Source organism: Tupaia chinensis, unplaced genomic scaffold (assembly GCF_000334495.1).
Source record: "Tupaia chinensis unplaced genomic scaffold, TupChi_1.0 Scaffold149851_1, whole genome shotgun sequence".
NCBI lineage: Eukaryota > Metazoa > Chordata > Mammalia > Scandentia > Tupaiidae > Tupaia > Tupaia belangeri.
In genome coordinates, this window is record NW_006209696.1 from 229,583 (window position 1) to 251,566 (window position 21,984).

Here is a 21,984-nt window from a genome sequence, read left to right on the forward strand (position 1 = left end):
GCCTGCCTTGGTCAGAGCAGCTTCTTATACCAATGATCCATTTCTCTGTTCTCCCACGCTGTCTTCTTCGGGGAAATCAGACTGCAGGATGTAAAAGACAAGCTTTAATTTATCTTCTTTCTTTATACTTGTCCATAACACAAACACATGAACATACTTCTTTCCTCTTGAGCTAAATGTTACTTCAGCACTTCTCCTGCCTTAATGTGTTTTCCTAATTAGCTTTAACATTAAAACCAGCTGCTACTGCAGTGTTTTTTACTTTTATAAAGCATTAGAAGATTAATTGACTCATTATGTGGAAACAGGAGGACATAAATTTAGGGGAGCCTTTTGTTTAACTTGGGTTATAAATTGTAGCTCATTTTCTTTATTTATGTTTTCTCTACCTTTTATATCTCTAATAACTGAAGACTTTTTTGCTTTAGTCTTAGAGATGATCATTTCTTTGTTTCTTTAAAGTGAAATCAATTTAGCATCTAGAGATTAGCTACTACATCAAGACCAAAGCTAAATTTATAAAAGCTGCTTGCATGCTCTTTGCTTGTCAACAAGAGGACTGCTCTGGGAGTCAGAGAGGCCTAGTCATATCCCTGTCCTTAATTAGCTTTGGATTTCAAGCAAATGTTGTAACCTCTCGGTGTATGTGCTTTCTCATTTGTAAAGTGGAACTAAAATTGGGCCTACATAGATAGCAAAGTGGTTGTAATGATCATATGAAATAATAAATCATGTATGTTAAAGATATATTTAATGAACTGGACAAATAAGAGGCATAACTTATATTTAAGCCCCCTTAGTCCAGCCTGTGGATTGGTGCTTTATCTTTATGTGTCTAAAAAGGATTATAAATATGTGTGTTACTGTCTAGTGAGACCAGGAAATCAACACCATACTAAGAAAGGTTCATACTTATTTATTTTAATGATATTATAAATGCTTTATGTATAATTAGTGAAAGTATTTGTAAAATTATGATGCTGTTATTACCATTCCAATAGATAACAAATAAGTTCATCATAGTGAGTTAGGCTAAGAATTTGCCATGCATTCTTTCACATCATTTGGGTATGCACCATAAATTTAATTCCATTATTTTACAGATTAGCAAACTGTATTATGAGGACTTAAGGAGTATACAATCTTGGCTCTAACTCAGGCTTGTATGACTACAAATTCTTTATTGCAATTTCTGGTGACTCAGCTCCTAGTAGAAAGAATGATCTTTGGAAGCTTTGCTCCAGCTCCCAAATGCTATGATTCTGCATCTTGCCCTTTCATGCCCCTCATCTTCCACTCTGTCCTCAAAAATGTCAGAGTACAGTACAGATTCTTAGACTCAGGAGGAAAGTACACTGGACAAAAAAGCACAAAAGAGACAGAAATGAGGCCAGATAGGACCTCATTTTCCTCTGAAACGAGAAAGATCATCCTTTTAAGAACAGTACAAATCTGAAAAGAAGAAATCTATGGTATTTCCAGGAACCCATTCCTGTTGGACAAGCCATGTATTTCCCCCACACTCAGAGCAGTCTTCAGACAACCCTTGGACTCTGTGCTTGGCCAGCAGAGGCACAGTCATGTCCTTGAAGGATGCCATTCTAGGACTGTCCCCAGAGTTGCAGATATAGGTACCGGGACTCCACCTACAGGTCACGAGATCCTAAATCCAAGTTATCCCTGGGTTTTGTCAGAAAATAAGTAATGAGAAGCACTCTGTCACACTTTCTTAGTGAAGAGAGGAATGATTATATAAATGTTTGAGTGTAGGATTGGGACGAATAGCTTGCATTTCTAAAGGTTTATGATCTAGATTGCCTGGCGTAGTAATGGTATTTATTTCATGCCATTTATTAAGTACAAATTAAGTTCAGTAATAGTATTATTTCTAGTCCTCAAATGAGCCTCCAATGAGAGTATTAATACAATGATTTTATAGATGGAGAAATTCAACTTAGACATTACCTACCCCAGATTAGATAAGAGTGGGGATGCTGGGTTCAAACTCATGTCTATTTGACTCTAGTGCTAGAACTTCACCAAGGACATCCTGTCACCTCTCCTGGTTCTTTGTGAATACTCCATTTTCTTGGAGTGTTGGGATTAATAGGAAGATTTACTCACCATGGTTAGGTAGAGCTGTGGACAAGATCTTTTCATGAATTTTTACTTGAATAATTCTAGTAATTTAAGAAAAAAAGGGTGACTGGATACACAAAAACTGAGTCCTATCAAGGGATAATACTTTGCTATTCCCTAGTTAATGCTAAATCATAATTGTCATTTTTAAATATTATTTATAGAATTATCATTATTGGTGTTATAGGATGTAATTTATTCAATATGGCAGGAAGGAGCTGGTGGTTAAGATGTAAAGTATTCCTGAAGCCTGGAATAGGAATATTTGTGAGTGAAAGGTCTAGCACCTGGCTAGTTGAGACTTCTCTGTACTTCTCTGTAAGGAACGACATGGAAGTTAGAGACTCACAGAACAAAAAAGGAATTCTGCTATTGATAAAGTGAAGGTCACATTGCTAATTAGTAGGAAATGCATAAAAGAGAGAGACGAGGACTGGCAAGACCTATTTTTTTATACTATATTGGGCATTTAAAGGACTGTTGAATTATATGTGTACAAATGGCACACAAAGCACATTCAGGCATTGCTTAATAAGGACATTTTTAGGTCTGACCCCACCCCTCTAAATCTCAAGTCTTAACTAAAACAACCAGCTGGAATTCATTTAGACAGGACTTACACTTTTTTAACAATAGGGTTTTTCTTGTTTATTTTTAAACTCAAGACTGTATAGGCAGTAAGGTTTAAGTGAGAATGGTACATTATGAAAAGAAAACATATGAAGACTACATATGAATATAAAATTATTTTAATGTATATATGCTTCAAATTTCACACACAAAACTAAATGAAATCATTAACATCAATTTCCCCTCACACAGAAAGGGGTGAAATCTAGGCGTAACTAGGAAATGTTGTCTCAGTCCCATCCAAATTATCTGGTGTTGCTGTTGAGGTTTTCCAGCTATGAACCTAATTCTGGGAGCTCCAGCTACACACCAGACTCAGCAGTTTTAGGTTTTTGGGAAAATCACGTTGCACTTTTGCATGGAAAAATATGTTACGACTTTTCCAACAACCTAATAAAATTGCTCTGGTTCTGACTTTCAGTATGTTCTCATCAAACACATTTCTAAGAATGTTTGCTTCTTCCCAAATGTAGTCCATGGTTGCCGATGATCTGCAATGGGACACTTCTGAATCTGTGTGTCTGGGTCTAGCACTGTACCATTGTCTGTGTCCCTCTACTTTGCCAACCGCTGCACACATGAAAAGATTGTTATTTTGGCAAGAAAGAAGAGAATCCGACATTGCCCAGAGTAAAGACACTATAGCACTCCTTAGATGTAAGATATGACCATTGCCACAGGGAATACATAATCCTGCATACTCATAGACATGTTTTCAAAATGCTCTTCCTTTATCAATAACTACTGGTTTAAAAAACAAATTAAAAGGGCCCAAAAAAGTGGCATGATGGTTACGGTGCTGAACTTCCACATGGCTGATCATGGTACAAGTCCTACACTGGAGGCTTGCTTTCTCACTTTCCTCTCTCTCTCTCTCTGTCTCTCTCAGGTCAAATGAAATAATAATAATAATAATTAATTTAATAATTTTGATAGAAAGAAACTGGAGACACCAATTCTATACTATGGAAGGAAAATATTAAGATGTTTCCAAACAAAAGAGTAATAACTATTGGAATGACCTTTCTACATGTGCCTTTACTATTGTAATTGCCTGTATGATAACTGACTCAGTAGAGGATAGAGAAATTCCTTGTTTAAAAAAATTCAAAAGGTAATTCATTTGCAGTCTATGAATATTGATCTCTCTCTGCCTTGAATGTTTCCAAATGACTTGTAATGCATTTCTCAGCATATTACGCATTCTCCTCCTGAAGGGTCACCCGTTCCAGTAGGCATAGATGTCCACGTTGAAAGCATTGACAGCATTTCAGAGGTTAACATGGTAAGTTTCTCTGTGGAATATTGGTCTTTTTCTAAAAGGATAGAAACTCAATAGTGTCATAATCACTGGTGTTTAAATAAATAAATTTAATGATCCTTTCTTACTTTGCTCAGTAACAGAACTGTGGTTCCTTTACCATCTTCTGTCAATATCTTTTTACCTTTGTATAGTTCTTATTTCTCCCCTATTCTTCTTTTTTCTTTCTAATACTTTTATTTTTAAAAGAGATTTTTACTGTAGAGCCCATGCATTCACTGGAGAGACAGAGAGAGACAGAGAGTCACAAAGGGAGAAATCATACCCCAGGGGAGATGGCCATGCTGCAGTCCTTTCTCCTTTTGGAATTTTGGGCACACACACAAACACATCCTACATGAGTTTCAAGCCTCCAGGCTCAGGAGCAACATAGTCATTATGCCATCTGCTAGTCTATTCCTTCTAATACTTTTACAGTGGGGAGCACTGTAGAACATCATGGCATATGCTATGTAGCATGAGCTGGGAACAACTGTATAAAAAGAACGATCATAATATATATGCAATATGAAATCATAACCATGCATCTTTACTCATAAAATGATAGATAATTGGGAACCAGCAGATGGTGTAACGGTTACATTGCTGGACTCCCATGCAGTTGACCGCGGTGTGAGTCCTGGACCTGGACACTTCAAACTCATGCTGAGCATGTGTACATGTATGCCAAGAATCCCAAGAGGAGGATGGAGAAGGGATTGCAGTGTGGCCATCCCCCAACAGGGCATGATTTTTCATTTTCTGTCTCTCTAGTGAGCACATACACCTTATAGCAAAAATCTCTCTAAAAATAATAAATAAATAAGATAGATCATTGAACCAGGCTTGACAGAACAAATTTCAATTGATACTAATGTTGCTTATCTGCAGACAACCAGTAGCAAGGGACTAGTATTTTTTTTTTTAATTTCTGAATCTAAAAATTTAATTTAAAAATTTTGCTCATTCTCTTATATTTTCTAGACATTTAGAATAAACTGCCTTTTTTTTTGAGAGAGGTTTTTGCTTTAGGGCGTGTGTGCTCGCCAGACAGACAGACAGAGACAGAGAGACAGAAAGCAAGAAATCACCCCCCAGGGCGGGGGGCCACGCCACAATCCCTTCTCCTCCATTCTCTCGGGATCTTAGGCATGCACGCACATGCGCCCGGCATGAGTTTTAAGCCTCCAGGTCTGGGACGTGAACCACGGTTGACTATGTGGGAGTCCAGCGACATAGCCATTACGCTAACTGCTGGTCCCAGACTGCCTTTTTTTTTTAACAGAAAAGCATCCATGTTTTCAGAGTATCGTTTGTGAGCCACAGTCTATAAAACTTGAAACTGATCACTTTCTATCTTCAACTTTCTTTTTGGCTTTTATCCCACCTTCTATGCCTTGCTATCTTGTTCTTTTTCCCTCCTTTTAACCTGATTTTACTATTTTAGTTATTTGGGGGTTTTAATATCCTCTACTATAATTTTCCCTTTTTTTCTCTATTCCCAATTTAGATCTACCTTCTTTTGGCATAATTACCAGAATCAGTTTTCAATAATTAGTTTTAAGAGTTTTTCAGCATTTTACTCTAAGAAAGAAAAATTAATACCATAGCTAACTTATATACACAAGTGCCTATATATTTTCACACCTATTTCCTTGTTATCTACTCCTCTTCTGTTAATTTCTAACATAGTCTCAGAGGGATTTTTTAGCCCTTTTTAGTTTATGTATTTTTTAAATTTTTATTTATTTTATTTATTATTCTTTTTCTTTTTTTTTTTTTTCTTCACACTACAATCTCTTCTCCTCCATTCTCCTCTAGGTATTTGGGGCACACACGCCTGGTGTGAGTTTAGGCCAGTGGGTCTGGGCCTTGGCTATGTGGGAGTCCACCACACTAAGCACTACACCACTTGTTGATGCCAATATTAAATATATATATGTGTATATATATATATATACACACACACATATATATATAATTAAATATAAATATAATTTATATTAATTCAATTTAATTTAATTTAATTCCCAGAGGACACATGCACCCATTAGAGAGACAAAGAAAGAGAAAAAGGGAGAAAGTGGGAGAAGACACTTCCCAAAGGGCATTCTCACACCACAATTCCTTCTTCATTTTTCAATTCTGTTGGGATTTGGGGCACAAACACACATACACTTGGCATGTATTTTAAGCTGCCAAGGCCAGGATTTGAACCACACTCAACCATGTGGGATCCAGCTTCCTTAACCCCTATGCTACACGTTGGTACTACCTCATTTTTCTATGCCAAATAAAGAGTGTCTTTGAATGGTCATCCCCCATTATTAGCAGGGGATATGTTCCAATACCTGGAGTAGATGCATGAAATCACAAATACTACTGAACTTTATATGCACTATGTCTTTTTTTAGCTGATAATTGAGCTGGCTAATAAGTGACCGATGGGCAGGTAACATATACAGCATGGATACACTGGACAAAGAGGTAATTCATGTTGTGGGCAGGACAGGGCAGGATGGCCCAAGGTTTCATTACACTACTCAGAATGGCCTTGCAATTTAAAACTTACGAATCATTTCTAGAATTTTACATTTAGTATTTTTGAAGCATTGTTAACTGTGGGTAACTGAAACTGTGTAAAGTGAAACAGCAGATATGGGGAGACAACAGTAGCTTCAAAATTTTAATGTTTTGGGACCAGCAGTTGGTGTAATGTCTATGTCGCTGGACTCCCAAGTAGTTGACTATGGCTCAAGTCCCCGACCCAATGGCTAAAACTCACGCTGGGCACACGCGCGTGCATGCACAGGCTCTTGAGAGGAGAATGGAGGAAAAGGGATTGTGATGTGGCCATCCCCCATGGGGGTGGTGATTTCTCGTTTTCTGTCTCTCTGTCTTTCTGGCAAGTGGCAAGTGCATGCACCCTATAACAAAACCTCTTAAAAAAAAAAAAAAAAAAAAAGGAAAGGAAGAGAAAAGAAAAAAATGTTTCAATGTTTTCTTACCTATTCTTACCTAACTGCTATATATTCTTTTTTTTTTTTTTTTTTTGGGAGAGAGAGAATTATTTCACTTAATTTTTATTTTTACTTGATCACAGAGGGACAGAGTGAGAAAGAGGGAAAGTGAGAAAGCAAGCTGCCAGGTCCGAGACTTGAACTGCTGTCAGCCATGTGGGAATCTAGTGCCCTAAACCACCATGCAACTTGCTGGTCCCACTGCTATCTATTCTTAAGTTTGAATCACACTTTTCATCTCTTTTCCTTCTCCTGAGGGGTGATTTCTCACTTTCTTTCTATCTCTCTCTCTCTCTCTCTCTCTCTCTCTCTCTCTCTTTCTGGCGAGCGCACGTGCCCTGTAGCAAAAACCTCTCCAAGAAAAAAAAAAGTGTATAGCTTTTTAGAACCACCAGCAATTAAAAGCGGCTTTGAATGACCCAGTCTGTTACTTGGTGTCTGATAAAACTGGACCACGTTCACTGTGCTGATGCTGGTTAGAAAACGCTAATTATCGGTGACACCCCAATGTTGGTTCCTTTTGTTTTTCATCATCTTCCCACTCTTGTATCACACTGGGTTCACGTCCAGATCCTTCGAGTATTGTCTTACTCTATTCGCATGCTATTAATGATATCCCATAGATAGCGCCAGCTAGTGGTGATGTTGATGCATCACTGAAATCAATCAGTATCTGCTAATTGCCTTCATAAGCTCAGTGTTTGCCCCGTTGTCTGCAGATCAGACTATTTTAAACATCTGTTTATTAAGACAATACATGCAGTACCCATACAATTCCCTATACAGAAGTGTTATGCCAATTAATGAATCACTCTGTTTGCCTTCCCCCAATCCTAAATTTCACAAGGCTAATGATCCTAGAGTAACCCAGAACAATAATGCAATGTACCTCTATTTTGAACATAGGAAAAGCAAAGTAGCTCATAATTAATTGGTGACTTTTAATTTACTGATATGTATTCATTGTTTGGATTATAAATGCCAAGGTTCTAGTATATGCACTAGTTCAAGAAACTTTTTACTTATTTATTTCCAGAAGGCATGTATGCTTGCCAGAGAGAGAGAATAAAAGAGAGAAAGAAAAATTATTCCCCAATGAGGCAAGATCAAGCCACAATCATTTTTCCTCCGTTTTTCCATCCCATCAGGATGTGGGGCATACATGCACATGCACCTGGCATGTTTTACAAATCATAGGACTGGGATTTGAACTGTCGTCCATCATGTGAGATCTGACTCCCAATACAGAGTGCTTAACCATTCATGAGGCCAACTCTTGATTATAATTGGGAAATAAAAGATATTAAGAAGGAAACAATTGTGAAAATAAACCGTATTGTCATTGTTCATATCCAATGACTTGGATGAAGCTAGGACAATTCCCGTTCAAAATATTAAATGTAATATCTTAGAGCCAAGTAAAACTCAAATTCGTGACTAATATGAGTCCTTGCTAATATAGTATTAATACAGTTTTTTCCTCTCATCCTCATGTCCTTAGAATTGGAATATACCTTAACAATTCAAATCCCCAACCCACACTGGATCAGAATCTCTGGAAACTAACTTCTGGGAAATGTGTCATTTAAATAGACTTTGCAGGTGATGCTTTTGAACGCTACACGTTGAGAGCCACCATTTAATCATATTCTTTCTGTCTTTCAAGCTGAGGAAAAGATTGCTGTCTCTGCCCCAGAACCCATGACAACTTACTTTCCACTAAGAGCTCTAATATATGCTGTATCCAGGTTTTGGTAGAGTTGTAGTTTATTCAATTTTGAGGGGGACCTTATTTAACAAAAATATTACAAAATTATGAATATAAAATCATTTTACAAGTGAATATTTATTTAGAGAGAAAAAAATAAAACAGTGGCTCTTTGATGATCTCTCTAGGTGATTTACCAGGATGCTCACATAGAAACATTTCCCATTTATAGACCAGCCTGTAACATGTTTGTTAAGGCAACTGGATCCCGCATGGCTCACCATGTGTTTGGATCCCAGACCCAGTGGTTTGAAAAACATGCTGAGTATATGTGTGTGCATGCCCAAAATCCCAAAAGGAGGGGGAAATATGGGAGAAAGGATTGCAAGATGACCATTCCCCATGGAGAGAGGAGGACTTTCTCACTTTCCCTCTCTCACTCTCTCACCTCTCTCTGCTTCTAGCCAGTGAGCATGTGTACCCTCTAGCAAAAGGATAAAAAGAGAAAGAAAAAGAGAGAGAGAGAAAAGAAAGAAGCAATTCTTATCACGTATAATCTGGCTTTTATTCCCCCAACTTGAATACTTGATAACTCCCAGGTCTCTCAATATTCATCAGAGTGAAGGAGAAACTCAAAAACTTAAGTTCCTTGTATCTATCTGAAAATAAAGTATCAGCCATTCCCTTGAAAGTCATTAACACCCTTGCAATCAGTCCTGGGACTAATAGTATTGACATGGTCATCCTGAACCATATCTCTACTGGTTCTGATTAGTCTCTCTTTTTCTCTGCCTAGGACTTTACAATGACTTTTTATCTCAGGCATTACTGGAAAGATGAGAGGCTCTCCTTTCCTAGCACTACAAACAAAAGCATGACGTTTGATAATAGATTGATCAAAAAGATTTGGGTACCTGATGTCTTTTTTGTCCATTCTAAAAGCTCCTTCATCCATGATACAACCATGGAGAACATCATGCTGCGAGTGCACCCTGATGGAAACGTCCTCTTCAGTGTCAGGTAAGGAGAGCTGTCTGTAACCCTTGACATCTTTGTACTGCAGCTGTGTGCACCAAAACTAGTGAGTCTAACTTCAGACTCAATTCACAACACTACTGTCTGCTTAGTGATGGAGGAGGTTGGGATGCAAGCAAATGATGTGATTTTCCCTAGTTCTAACATCCAGATTTTAAAGAATAGTTTTTTATTCTAATAATACCCACTCTGGGTAAATATTGATTGGAAAAATAGAGTAGAGTTGAAATATAACAATCCTTAAAAGTCCAGGAGACAATTTTATAGACACAGAGCCTGCTTTTCTCCTCACTGACTCTATTCCACCTTTGCATCTCACCAAGCAGTTTTAAAATCTTGGGGTACCAGGACCAGCATTTGGCATAATGGCTATGTTGCTAGACTCCCATGTAGTCAACCATGGTTTGAGTCCTGGATCCGGTGGCTTAAACTCACGCCAAGTGCGTGTGCATGTATGCCCACAATACCAAGAGGAGAATGGAGAAGAAGGGATTGCAGCATGTCAATCTCCTCTGGGGGGTTATTTCTTGCTTTCTGTCTCTCTATCTGTCTTTCTGGTGAGTGTATGCACCCTCTTGCAGGAAACAAACAAACAAAAAACCTTGGAGTACCTAAATAATTCCTTAGTTATATATTCCATTTTTATGAGAAGGCAGAATCATCATTCCAAGTGACCAGTAATTTACTCCTTCCTTTTTCTTTTTTTTTTAATTTTAAAACATCTGTCCTAACACTATGCTATAACAGCCCTTAATCTTTAATGTTCTATACTTTTCTTTTGGCTGAATGATGCTATGCATACTGAGTGGAAGCAATTCTTATCACGTATAATCTGGCTTTTATTCCCCCAACTTGAATACTTGATAACTCCCAGGTCTCTCAATATTCATCAGAGTGAAGGAGAAACTCAAAAACTTAAGTTCCTTGTATCTATCTGAAAATAAAGTATCAGCCATTCCCTTGAAAGTCATTAACACCCTTGCAATCAGTCCTGGGACTAATAGTATTGACATGGTCATCCTGAACCATATCTCTACTGGTTCTGATTAGTCTCTCTTTTTCTCTGCCTAGGACTTTACAATGACTTTTTATCTCAGGCATTACTGGAAAGATGAGAGGCTCTCCTTTCCTAGCACTACAAACAAAAGCATGACGTTTGATAATAGATTGATCAAAAAGATTTGGGTACCTGATGTCTTTTTTGTCCATTCTAAAAGCTCCTTCATCCATGATACAACCATGGAGAACATCATGCTGCGAGTGCACCCTGATGGAAACGTCCTCTTCAGTGTCAGGTAAGGAGAGCTGTCTGTAACCCTTGACATCTTTGTACTGCAGCTGTGTGCACCAAAACTAGTGAGTCTAACTTCAGACTCAATTCACAACACTACTGTCTGCTTAGTGATGGAGGAGGTTGGGATGCAAGCAAATGATGTGATTTTCCCTAGTTCTAACATCCAGATTTTAAAGAATAGTTTTTTATTCTAATAATACCCACTCTGGGTAAATATTGATTGGAAAAATAGAGTAGAGTTGAAATATAACAATCCTTAAAAGTCCAGGAGACAATTTTATAGACACAGAGCCTGCTTTTCTCCTCACTGACTCTATTCCACCTTTGCATCTCACCAAGCAGTTTTAAAATCTTGGGGTACCAGGACCAGCATTTGGCATAATGGCTATGTTGCTAGACTCCCATGTAGTCAACCATGGTTTGAGTCCTGGATCCGGTGGCTTAAACTCACGCCAAGTGCGTGTGCATGTATGCCCACAATACCAAGAGGAGAATGGAGAAGAAGGGATTGCAGCATGTCAATCTCCTCTGGGGGGTTATTTCTTGCTTTCTGTCTCTCTATCTGTCTTTCTGGTGAGTGTATGCACCCTCTTGCAGGAAACAAACAAACAAAAAACCTTGGAGTACCTAAATAATTCCTTAGTTATATATTCCATTTTTATGAGAAGGCAGAATCATCATTCCAAGTGACCAGTAATTTACTCCTTCCTTTTTCTTTTTTTTTTAATTTTAAAACATCTGTCCTAACACTATGCTATAACAGCCCTTAATCTTTAATGTTCTATACTTTTCTTTTGGCTGAATGATGCTATGCATACTGAGTGGTTTATAACAGATAATACTAAACATATTTGGTAAACAAAAAAATTTTTGTTTTTTAAAGTGTTAGAAATTTCAGAAATATTCTATATTAGGCTGAAGAAAATGACACCCCAAAGACATCTATGTCCTGATCCCTGAAACCTGTAATATTACCGTACATAGCAAAAAAGGATTCTTGCAGATCTGAGCAAGTTAAAGATCTTGACATAAGAAAATTATCCTGAATTATCTGCTTAAGATTTAAATTGAATTATTAAATATCCTTATGCTATAAAGGTAAAGGAATATTTAATACATACAGAAAAGGAAAAGGCAATGTGACTACAAGCCAAGGAATGCTGACAGCCATCAAAAGCTGTATTCTCAGAAAATTTAAGGCAGCAGGGCAAGTGGATACTTTGGTATCGGCCCAGTAATACTAGTTTCAGACTCCTGGTCTCCAGTACAGTGAGAGAATGAATTTATGTTGTTTTAAACCAGCAAATTTATGGTTTTGTTAGAGCAGCAACAGGAAATTGTACAGTTTCATTTCTGCTCATAAAAAATACTTTTCTCACTTTAGTACAAAGGAACTGTTGTCAGCAATTTCATAAAAGCTGTCAATGTTTTTTAAGTTTGCTATTAAATAAAGTACCTTTTTTATTATTATTACCAGAGGGCAAAGAGACAGAGAGGGAAAAACAAACTCTCTTCCTCTATGAGGCATAGTTCTGCCATGATTCCTTCTCCTCCATTTGTCCATCCTGTTGAAATTTGGGGCATGCATACACTTATACCTGGCATGTTTTCTAAGCCACTGTGCCTGGGATTAGAACAGCACATGACTATGTGTTATCCAGTTCCCTTTAACCACTAGGCAAGGGCCAGCCTGGAAAATGACTATTTTAAATAAGACTTTTAAATAAGAAGTACCAAGGACTTGTAAGTACTGAAGTCACTAGGAATGAAAGTAGAATAATAATATCTGGCCACACACTGAAGAGGAGAAAATATAATTTTTTCCCTTAACCCTCCTAAGTTTCTAGCTGGGACAGATTCCTGTTAATAAAAGACAGGCTAAAAAGGAAAAAAACAAGTTTATTTTAACATGTACAATGCACATCATACTGGAGAAACTTCAAGTATCTCAAAACCACAACAAAGTTAGCATATCTAATGGATAACCATAAATTTTAGGGAAACAACAATACAAAAAGTAAAGTAGTGCTAGGTTTCTAAAAGTTAGGAAAATGTGGGAAGAAAACTCTTCTCACAGATTCCTCTGACCCTGCTGGCACATGTCTGAGGTGATAGCTGATGAGGAGCTGCATCTCTTCATTAGATAGAGAGAGGCAAGGGAAGATAGGTGGCTCTTTTGTCTTGTGTATCTTTGTCCTGCCATCACACCAGCAGAGGAAAAGAAAAAGAGTCCCCTATGTTTTCAGTGTTTTCAACTCAACGATCCTAAATATTTTGGGGAGATGTATGTTGGTTTCCTTCAGAATCAACTGCTTTGAGCTTATTTTGGTGTTCACTGAGGTATTAACATAGTGGCTTTCCCTTACCCTTCTTTTTCTAAAGAGTGACTTGGCCCTTGCCAGGCTCTTGGGAGGCAAACTCTATTCCTTTGGAATAGCCTGCCTCCTAGCAGGTATTTGTTTCACTGGAGATCTTGGGGCATGCCAGATGGTGTGTGTTAATGATGTGATTTATAGTGGGGTGCCAGGACTTGCTCAGCAAGATGCATTTTTCTGAGCAGGAGGGCTGTGGATTAGAAATGAACATAAAAATAAAACACAAAGACACACAAATATAGAAAAGTGAGGATCACATGGGCCTGACTTCTGTGATGAAGATAGCTGTGACCATGAACCAATCTCAGGTTTATTCTTTTAAAGGGCAAAAAATGATAGAAGAGGAAGTGGAAGGCAAAGCCAGTTGTTTTTTGAAGTTAGTTGGCTGAAGATGTGAAGACAACTGGTGCCATGTAGTTTCTCTGATCTTTTGGGGCCAATCTGATAAACACATGTGGCCTCCTTAAAACTGATACTGCTCTGCAGTTTCAGGCAGCTAGTGTATTCATATTTAAATTACTTTAATTGCCATACAAATGACAGCCCATGGAACTGCATCTCTGCATGTGTCTAAAGGTCACCATGTTTGCTCAGATTAACCACTCTCCACAATGGGGGCCTTGCCACTTATTATCAGTTTAACCACTGGAGGATACAGAAAAAACTAGGTATGCCAATGGGTGGTCAGACAAGACTGTGATTGGCTGTCAATTAAAACTTCGGACACTGGGGCCAGCAGGTGGCATATGGTAGTTAAGGGTACTGAACTCCCATATAGCCAACTGCAATTCAAGTCCTGGACCTGGCAGCTTGCTTTTTCACTTTCTGTCTGTCTGTCTCTTTCTCTCTCCCCCACCAGTCAAAATAAAATAAATAAATGAAGTTAAATAAAATAATTATTTAAAAAAAATACTTTGGACACTAAGGTTTGGATGACCTCCTCAGACTGTCAATATTCTCTGAGTATTGTCACTCATTATTGTTGAGTAAACTAACACTGTCCACAGAACTCCATTCAAAGAATACAACAAAAATTTGCTCCTGATCTCCAAAGGCCCTGGCCCTATGCTCCCTTTCCTTTGTTGATTTTAATCTATACCTTTCAAACATGAGTATAACAGCTTTATTGCATTCGATGAATCCTTCTAGTCAATTGTTGATCCTGAGGGTGATCTTGGAGATGCCCACAAAAGTACTCAAAATTTTTGTCAGAAGGGGATTTCAGCCAACAACAGGTCCAGTCTGAGTTCATAACCAGATTTTCTGGTTCCAGACTTGGTTCTGACACCACCTAGTCACCTGACCCTTTTGGTTGTCAGTTTCTTCAGGTGTTTTATGAAGGAGGTGGATTGAAAGACATCAAAGGTACCTCCAGCTTTAAAGTACTAGGAATATGGCCAAACAAATATGTTTTATGACACAAAGTCATCTACATACTTCTATCACTTGGTGTTTTACTGCATAACTACTAACAATAGAATTCAGCCCACAGAAGATAAAATGGTTCCACTCTTCTGATTAAATCAGGAGCGCCTTGGGTAGGAGCATCTGTTGCCTTTGTTTTTGGCATACTTGCTCAAAGGCCTTTTATGGACCTCTGATCTGCTATTGTGTGTACCAAAGTTTCTGCTTTGAGGTAAGATCATAGTACAATGGCCTCTGCCTGAAGCCAGGAAAACCTAGGAGGATACATAATTTGAAAAAGACAGTCCTCATCAGTATGCAAGGCCTTTGACTTAGCAGCACCTGAATTATGCATTGTGCTGTGCCTATAGATCCATAACTAAAAGAGCTTCAGGCTTTTCCTTCACTATGAGAGATAATCTCCTCAGGTAAACGTGCTTTACAAAGGAAACCTTTACTCGTAGGTTTTTATTACCAGCATCCCAATCCTTTATTACTAGAAACAATTTAAGTCTGTCTCTTCAAAAAACAACAGAAAATATTGAAATATATTTATAAGTCTTTTCAGTTTGAAGTGTGTTTTTCTGAAGACATGAGAGCTAGTAAATGCAGAAGGAGTCTGATTGAAAAATGTTAAGATCAGAAGTCATAATGGGAGCTGGAATTTACTAATTAACTCTGTGTCTTACGCAAATCATCCACCCTTATGAATTGGCTTTTTTGTACATTATTCAAGCAGAAGATAGTCACACCTATTTTGTATTATTCTTGAAAAGCACACAAAACAGCAAACAATAAGAAAGCTATAATGTTCAGAGCTTATTTGGCCATACGGTTAAATGATCTGCAGTTTTCTTTTTCTCATTCTTTTTATAGGATAACAGTTTCAGCCATGTGCTTCATGGATTTTAGCAGGTTTCCTCTCGACACTCAAAACTGTTCTCTTGAACTAGAAAGCTGTAAGTCTTACTTTCTGGTGGAGTGAATATATATTATCTGAGCACATCACATACTTGCATATATGTGATGCTCTTGAGCACACTCTCAACGAGCAGTGTAAAAGCTTGACATATTTATCCAGAACAGTGTGAGCATTATTTTCTTTTTCTGTTTTGTTATCAGAGTGTGTATGTACTAGCCAGAGAGAAAGAGAGAGACAGAGCCTTCCAATGGGGCCTGGTCATAAGCAATTCCCTTTCTTCCACTTCTCTATCCCATCAGGATCCTGGGCATGTGTGTACACAGCCTAGTGTGTTTTTAAGACACTAAAGCCAGGTCTCAAACCATGATCTGCCATATAGGATCTGGCCCCCTCTGCACAGGAGTTCCACTGCACTATTGGGCCAGCTCTTTCTGTTGATTTTTTTAATGATTTTGTTGTTTGTGAAGGATGATAATAGTTTGTTTCTTAAGTGGAAAGATTCAGGGAGAGAATTGTTTTGACAGTTAAATATTCTGCAATTTTCACAATGGTTGTAAAGGAGCAGCTCCCTGAAAAGGTGTATTTCTGCTAATGTTGTTACATAGACAGACACAGTCCACATTTAGAAGGCTCCAGAATTCATGTTCCCAGATGAGCCACAATCCTCCATACTTGGGTTTCCCAGAAAAACTCAACAAAGTCCTATTAAAAGGAGTCTCTGCCAACTTCACACCGATCCCTTTGACCTACCAGCTATTTTTGATTTGACATCTTTTTAAAATTATTTACTCAATTTTACTTATTATTATTTTTTATTTAAATTTATTGATTTACATTCATTCACTGTACATCATTACAGCATGCAAAATGAGATTTTCTATCCAGAGTACACTGTATATTGGCTCAATCAAGCATATCAACATACATGTTATCATCAAGAATTAATTTTCCATTTCTTGTTTCCTGTATGTTTTGCTTTTTTTCCCCATCCTTGATTCCCTCCTCACCCTCTGCCATCTCCCACCTTCCTACCACACTGTCTCTGGTATCAATATTTGCTTTCTATACTTTTTTTCCCCCACATTTTATTGAGTCACTAAAGATCTTAATTAATCTCAATATTTTCATAGCAAGCACAGCTGATATATACATTTCCATGAACACAAGTCTAACTTTAGGCAAAAGCCTCAGTGAGTAGAATGAACATCCTATAAAGTAGCACCTAGCTGGGGCTGTATATCTTATTGCAGTCATCGAATAGGTATTTTTAATGCATTTTTTTAATTGCAAGAAAAACGGTTTTAGTTGTTTTTATTTTTTTTGCTGAACCTTTTTTTTTATTTAATTTACATTCATTCCCTAAGCATCATCATGGCATACAGAATGTGATTTCCCATCCAGAATAATACTGCATAGTGGCTTAATCATGCATGTTACTATAAAACATTTTCCATTTCTAGTTTCTAGTATTTTTTTTACCCTATTTCTGACCCTCTGTTCTTTCCCACCCTCTTCTCACACTATCTCTGGTATCTACAGTTGTTAATATTATTTTTAATTTGTTATAGGCCACATACATCCACCAGAGAGAGATGAGGGGATGTTGGGGGCAAACCAGGAAGTAAGTCATCAGGTCTGAGACTCTAACTGCAGGTGGCCTTGTGAGACTCCAGGGCCTTAGCTACCATGCTAAGTGCTGGTCTCTTGATATCTTAAAAAGTGACATCAATTTTTCAAAATGTGTCTAAAATGCTGGGAATCACAATGGAGGTATCACATACAGAAGCTGCTCCCCAAATTCTTTGTATACCACTATGATTTTAGAAAAAAAGTTATAATCTAAGTCCATTTTGCAATTTCATCCAAGATAACTACAGAGTTAAGAGATACTAGTGGCCCAAAGTCAACCCTGCAACTTTGAGTCTGGCCCAAACAGTGTAAGAGAATACACACAGCTATGAAAGCAAGTATTTGGAGAGTTTTAACTCATTCTGTGACAAAAAAAAGTAAAAATAAAAACAAAAATATTCCACACTACATCAGTTATCAGGATCTAGTTTTTAGATTTTTTTTTTCTTTTACAAGGTATTAATATAGACAGTCTATTGGCAAACATATTTGTCAGCACCAATAGGTACATAGATGTCAGTGGACCAGCCACTGGGGATAAAGAGCTGTATAAAACATAGTTATAGACCACATGGAGCTTACAAGAGTTCATTCCAACCAGAAGAATGGTATTTTCTTGTTTTAGATGCCTACAATGATGAGGATCTAATGCTATACTGGAAACACGGGAACAAGTCATTGAATACTGAAGAGCATATTTCCCTTTCTCAGTTCTTCATTGAGGAGTTCAGTGCATCGAGCGGACTAGCTTTCTACAGCAGCACAGGTACAGTATTTTACATAGTTGATTCATCAGCATTTATTGAACATTCTGCTGTTTGCAAAGCACCACAAATGAGTATCTGAAACCAAAGATGTTCCATTTGGCCAAAAGCATCATTCCTCTCCCTTTATAGGCAACTAATTCCACTTTTCCTCTACATACTTTCTCTTCTCAAACACTTGCCTCAACTATATAGAGGTCTTGCTTCCACTCTTAGCCCCTTCAGCCTCCTCTCAATAGAGCAGACAGAATTATCTTTCAAAACAAAAATCACAATTCTTTCCTGCTCGAAAGCCTTCAGTGTTTTTCCATCATCCTTACAACCAAGCTTCTCATTGTAATTTACCTCCTGCCTAATGGTCTAACTTCACCCACTGGCCCTATGCTTCCAACCTCCACAACTTTGTATTCTCCCTGCTGGCCCTGCCCATCCATCTCATGTCACCTGTATGGCTTCTGCCCTGGCCTTTTCCTCTCTCTGCCTGGAATGCTGCCTCTTTCCTCATCATCTCATGACAGTTAGTTACCTTACTTCATCCCGAGTTTTGCTCATGTCCTCAAGCAGTGCTTTCCTAACTGCCTACCTAAAATGGACCTCTTTCTCACCATTCTCTACCTCTTCTTGTTTTCATAGAATTTACCAGTACCTAAAATATATATTAGACTACTGTGTTTTCAGACTGCCTCATTAGAAAGAGGGAGGGAATCCATTTGCCTAGCTCACCTTTCTTCCCCAGTACCTGGAATGTGCCTGGCATGCAATAGGTATGCAATGAACATTAGTTGGATAAATCAATCCTAAAAAAAGCATCACTGGGGGGACCAGTAGTTAGCATAATGGATATGTCGCTGGACTCCCATGTAGTCAACTGAGGTTTAAGTCCGGACCTAGTGGCTTAAACTCACACCGGGCACATGTGCGTGTGTGCCCAAAATTCTGAGAGGAGAATGGAGGAGAAGGGATTGTGGTACGGCCATCCCTCCTGAAGGGGGTGATTTCTCACTTTCTGTCTCTCTGTCTCTCTCTGTCTTTCTGGAGAGTGCACATGCCCTGTAGCGAAAAACTCTCAAAAAAAAAAAAAAGCATCACTGGGGACTAGCAGATGGCATAATGGTTATGTCACTGGACTCCTACGTAGTTAACCATGATTTGAGTTCCAGACCCTCTGGTTTAAAACTCATGCTGGGCGTGCATGGGTGTGCATACCCAAAATCCTGAAAGGGCAGTGGAGGAAAAGAGATTGTAGCATGGCCATCTCTCCTGGGGTGTGTGTGTGTGGGGGGGGGGGCGGTGATTTCTCACTTTCTATCTCTCTGCCTCTCTGGTGAGTACATGTGTCCTGTAGTAAAATTATCTCTCCCATTTCCCTCACAAAAAAAAGAAAGAAAAGAAAAAAAAAGGTGCATCACTGCCTCAAGTAGAAAACTCATCCAAAATTGGGACTGTCTTGTGTACTCTTTACTATCACAGATACATTTTTTGACTTGACAACATTTATCCAGAGCACTTTTAAAAGTTATCTGTAATCCCTATTAGCTAAAGTTTGAAGCAACCTCATTCTGTTACCTTCCACCACTCTCCACAATTCACCATCATTCCCTGCTGCTTATAGTATTCTGAGTAATTTTAGGCAGAATACATATAAAATTTCATTTTGGATTCAATAAATCCATGTTCAGGTCAGAAAGTGTGTCAACAGCTGCCCTGAGTTTCAGGGTATCCTGGGTGGAATCTTTGACCTTCTCTGCTTGGTGGTGGTGTTTTTTCTCCTCAAAGTTTCTGTAGTCTGTCTTAGACTCTAGAGAGTAGTTATCAAGTTGTTATCTCAAAGCCTGCATCTTTAAGAGAAAAAAACAAAATTTATATCACAGAGAAGCTAAGTGATTTTCTAGGACCAAAAACCATTTGTCTATTTACATCCAGAAGAAATGCTCTATTTCACCCCATTAGTTGTATACATTGCTTAGGATTCAACAAATGATGCTATTAATTCTAATCATGTTTATTGCCTTTTCTGATTTTATATGTAACACACATTTATTTGTTTTGATCGCTGATGTATCTCTGGCTCATAGTAGATGCTCAAAGGCTAATTATTGAATGAATGAATAAATGGTAGATAATTTGTAAAGAACATTTAAAAATTTAAAGAAATAAGTCTTTCTAACCCTACTTCATAGTGATAAACTCTATTATTAATGTCATATATTTTTCTGCTCATCCTCTTTCTTTTCTCTTTATATAATTAAATATAGGTATTTTTAAAATCAGATATTAGTGCTCATAATTCTAAATTAAAATATATGAATACCTAGATAAAATTAAAAAAATAAATAAAATAAATGCATAAAATAAAAGATGTCACATGTGAGGTATAATTTGCAGGGGGTTTTCTTTTTCATGTTACTACTGCCTGAAGAAATAACTTTGGTATATGGTGAATAGTGAATAGAACTTTGCAATGTTTAATGCTAAGATATCCAAAGCATAGAAATCTGAGTATTATTTCCTGCTCAGAATATACAACATATGTAATAATAATGGCAATGATGTTTCTTCAGATTTTGAGGCACAAGTGTCCATTAATATATATCCAGGTATTCTCTTTTTAAAAGAGGTTAAATTTCACTTTAGATTCTAACTTTTTCCCTAATTCACTCCGCTGACCCTACTGTCTCTGCATTTGTGGTTGTCATACTTTCCAAGCCCTATAAGGCAGGGCCAATACTAGTTGATTTTTATCTTCTTGTCAGGTCTTAAACTACTGACATTGAAAAACTTACCACACAGAAAGATGTGTTTAAGTGTTTTAAAATGAACTATAAATCCTTAATATTCAAATATAATTACATTTTCAAGAAATAGTATTTGATTACTAAGAAAAGCAGAAAAAGAATAGAATTTATTGCAAATGTACATGTTTTGAATAGCATGAAATGGGGACATATTCATAGTAAAATAAAAATTTAAAAAGTTATAGATGAATATAGGTAACATAATCCTATAATTGTCATTTAATAAAGGATTTTTAGATGTGTATGTGTTTAAAAGTCTAGAAAGATTAGCAGTAGCTAACTGAAAAATAGTTGTAGATTGAAAGAATGCTGAATTTTGTTTCAACACTTCTATTTTTTAATATTACAATATATGCTTTTTAATGAGAAGATTAGATAGGCTCAAAGCATAGAAGAAATGTACGAGAAGAGCATTTTGGAAGTTATGGTTAAATATCAAATGAATAGCCATATTAGGATTTATTTAACCATCCTTTAGGTTTCAGAATTATCATATTTTAAAAATTGTTTTAAGTTTACTCATTTCCTCTATGAGAGAGAAAGACAGGACCCCTAAAAGAGTCAACTCCGTGATCCATCCCCATGAGTTAATAGATTTAAATAACTTATAATACTGTCTTCTATATGGTAATGTGCAATAAATATAAGCAGCTCTCTCCATCATTTTCATCAACATCCTCATCTCAATCCTTTTAACACAGACTAAGGCTTTAGTATCAAAAGGCCATTGAAAGTGACAATCTCTAGGTGTTAAAGCCTTGAATCGTGTCTTGGGTTCAGCTCCCCACTTCTTCCCCTCTGTTGTCACTTATGCAGCTCTTTTCTTTTTCATTAACTCTTCCGCATTCTTGTGTCTGTTCAGTATTTCAGAGAGCAAGTTCTCAAGCAGGTCCAAAAATAACTTGTAGGACCAAGAAGAGACCATTAGCTTGGGCTCTATGGCTCTTAGAGAAGTGAAGCTAGGGAAAG

The 21,984-nt window shown here is 37.5% G+C and overlaps 1 protein-coding gene across 1 annotated transcript in view; it reads left to right on the top strand.

Moving 5' to 3' along the window:
• GABRR3 (gamma-aminobutyric acid type A receptor subunit rho3) overlaps positions 1-21,984 on the top strand; it is a 64,822-nt gene that overhangs the window by 14,500 nt on the left and 28,338 nt on the right. Inside the window, 4 exon segments of the mRNA XM_006171552.1 lie at positions 3,987-4,054; positions 9,594-9,817; positions 15,782-15,864; positions 18,082-18,222. Of these exon segments, the coding sequence (XP_006171614.1) occupies positions 3,987-4,054; positions 9,594-9,817; positions 15,782-15,864; positions 18,082-18,222 (516 nt within the window).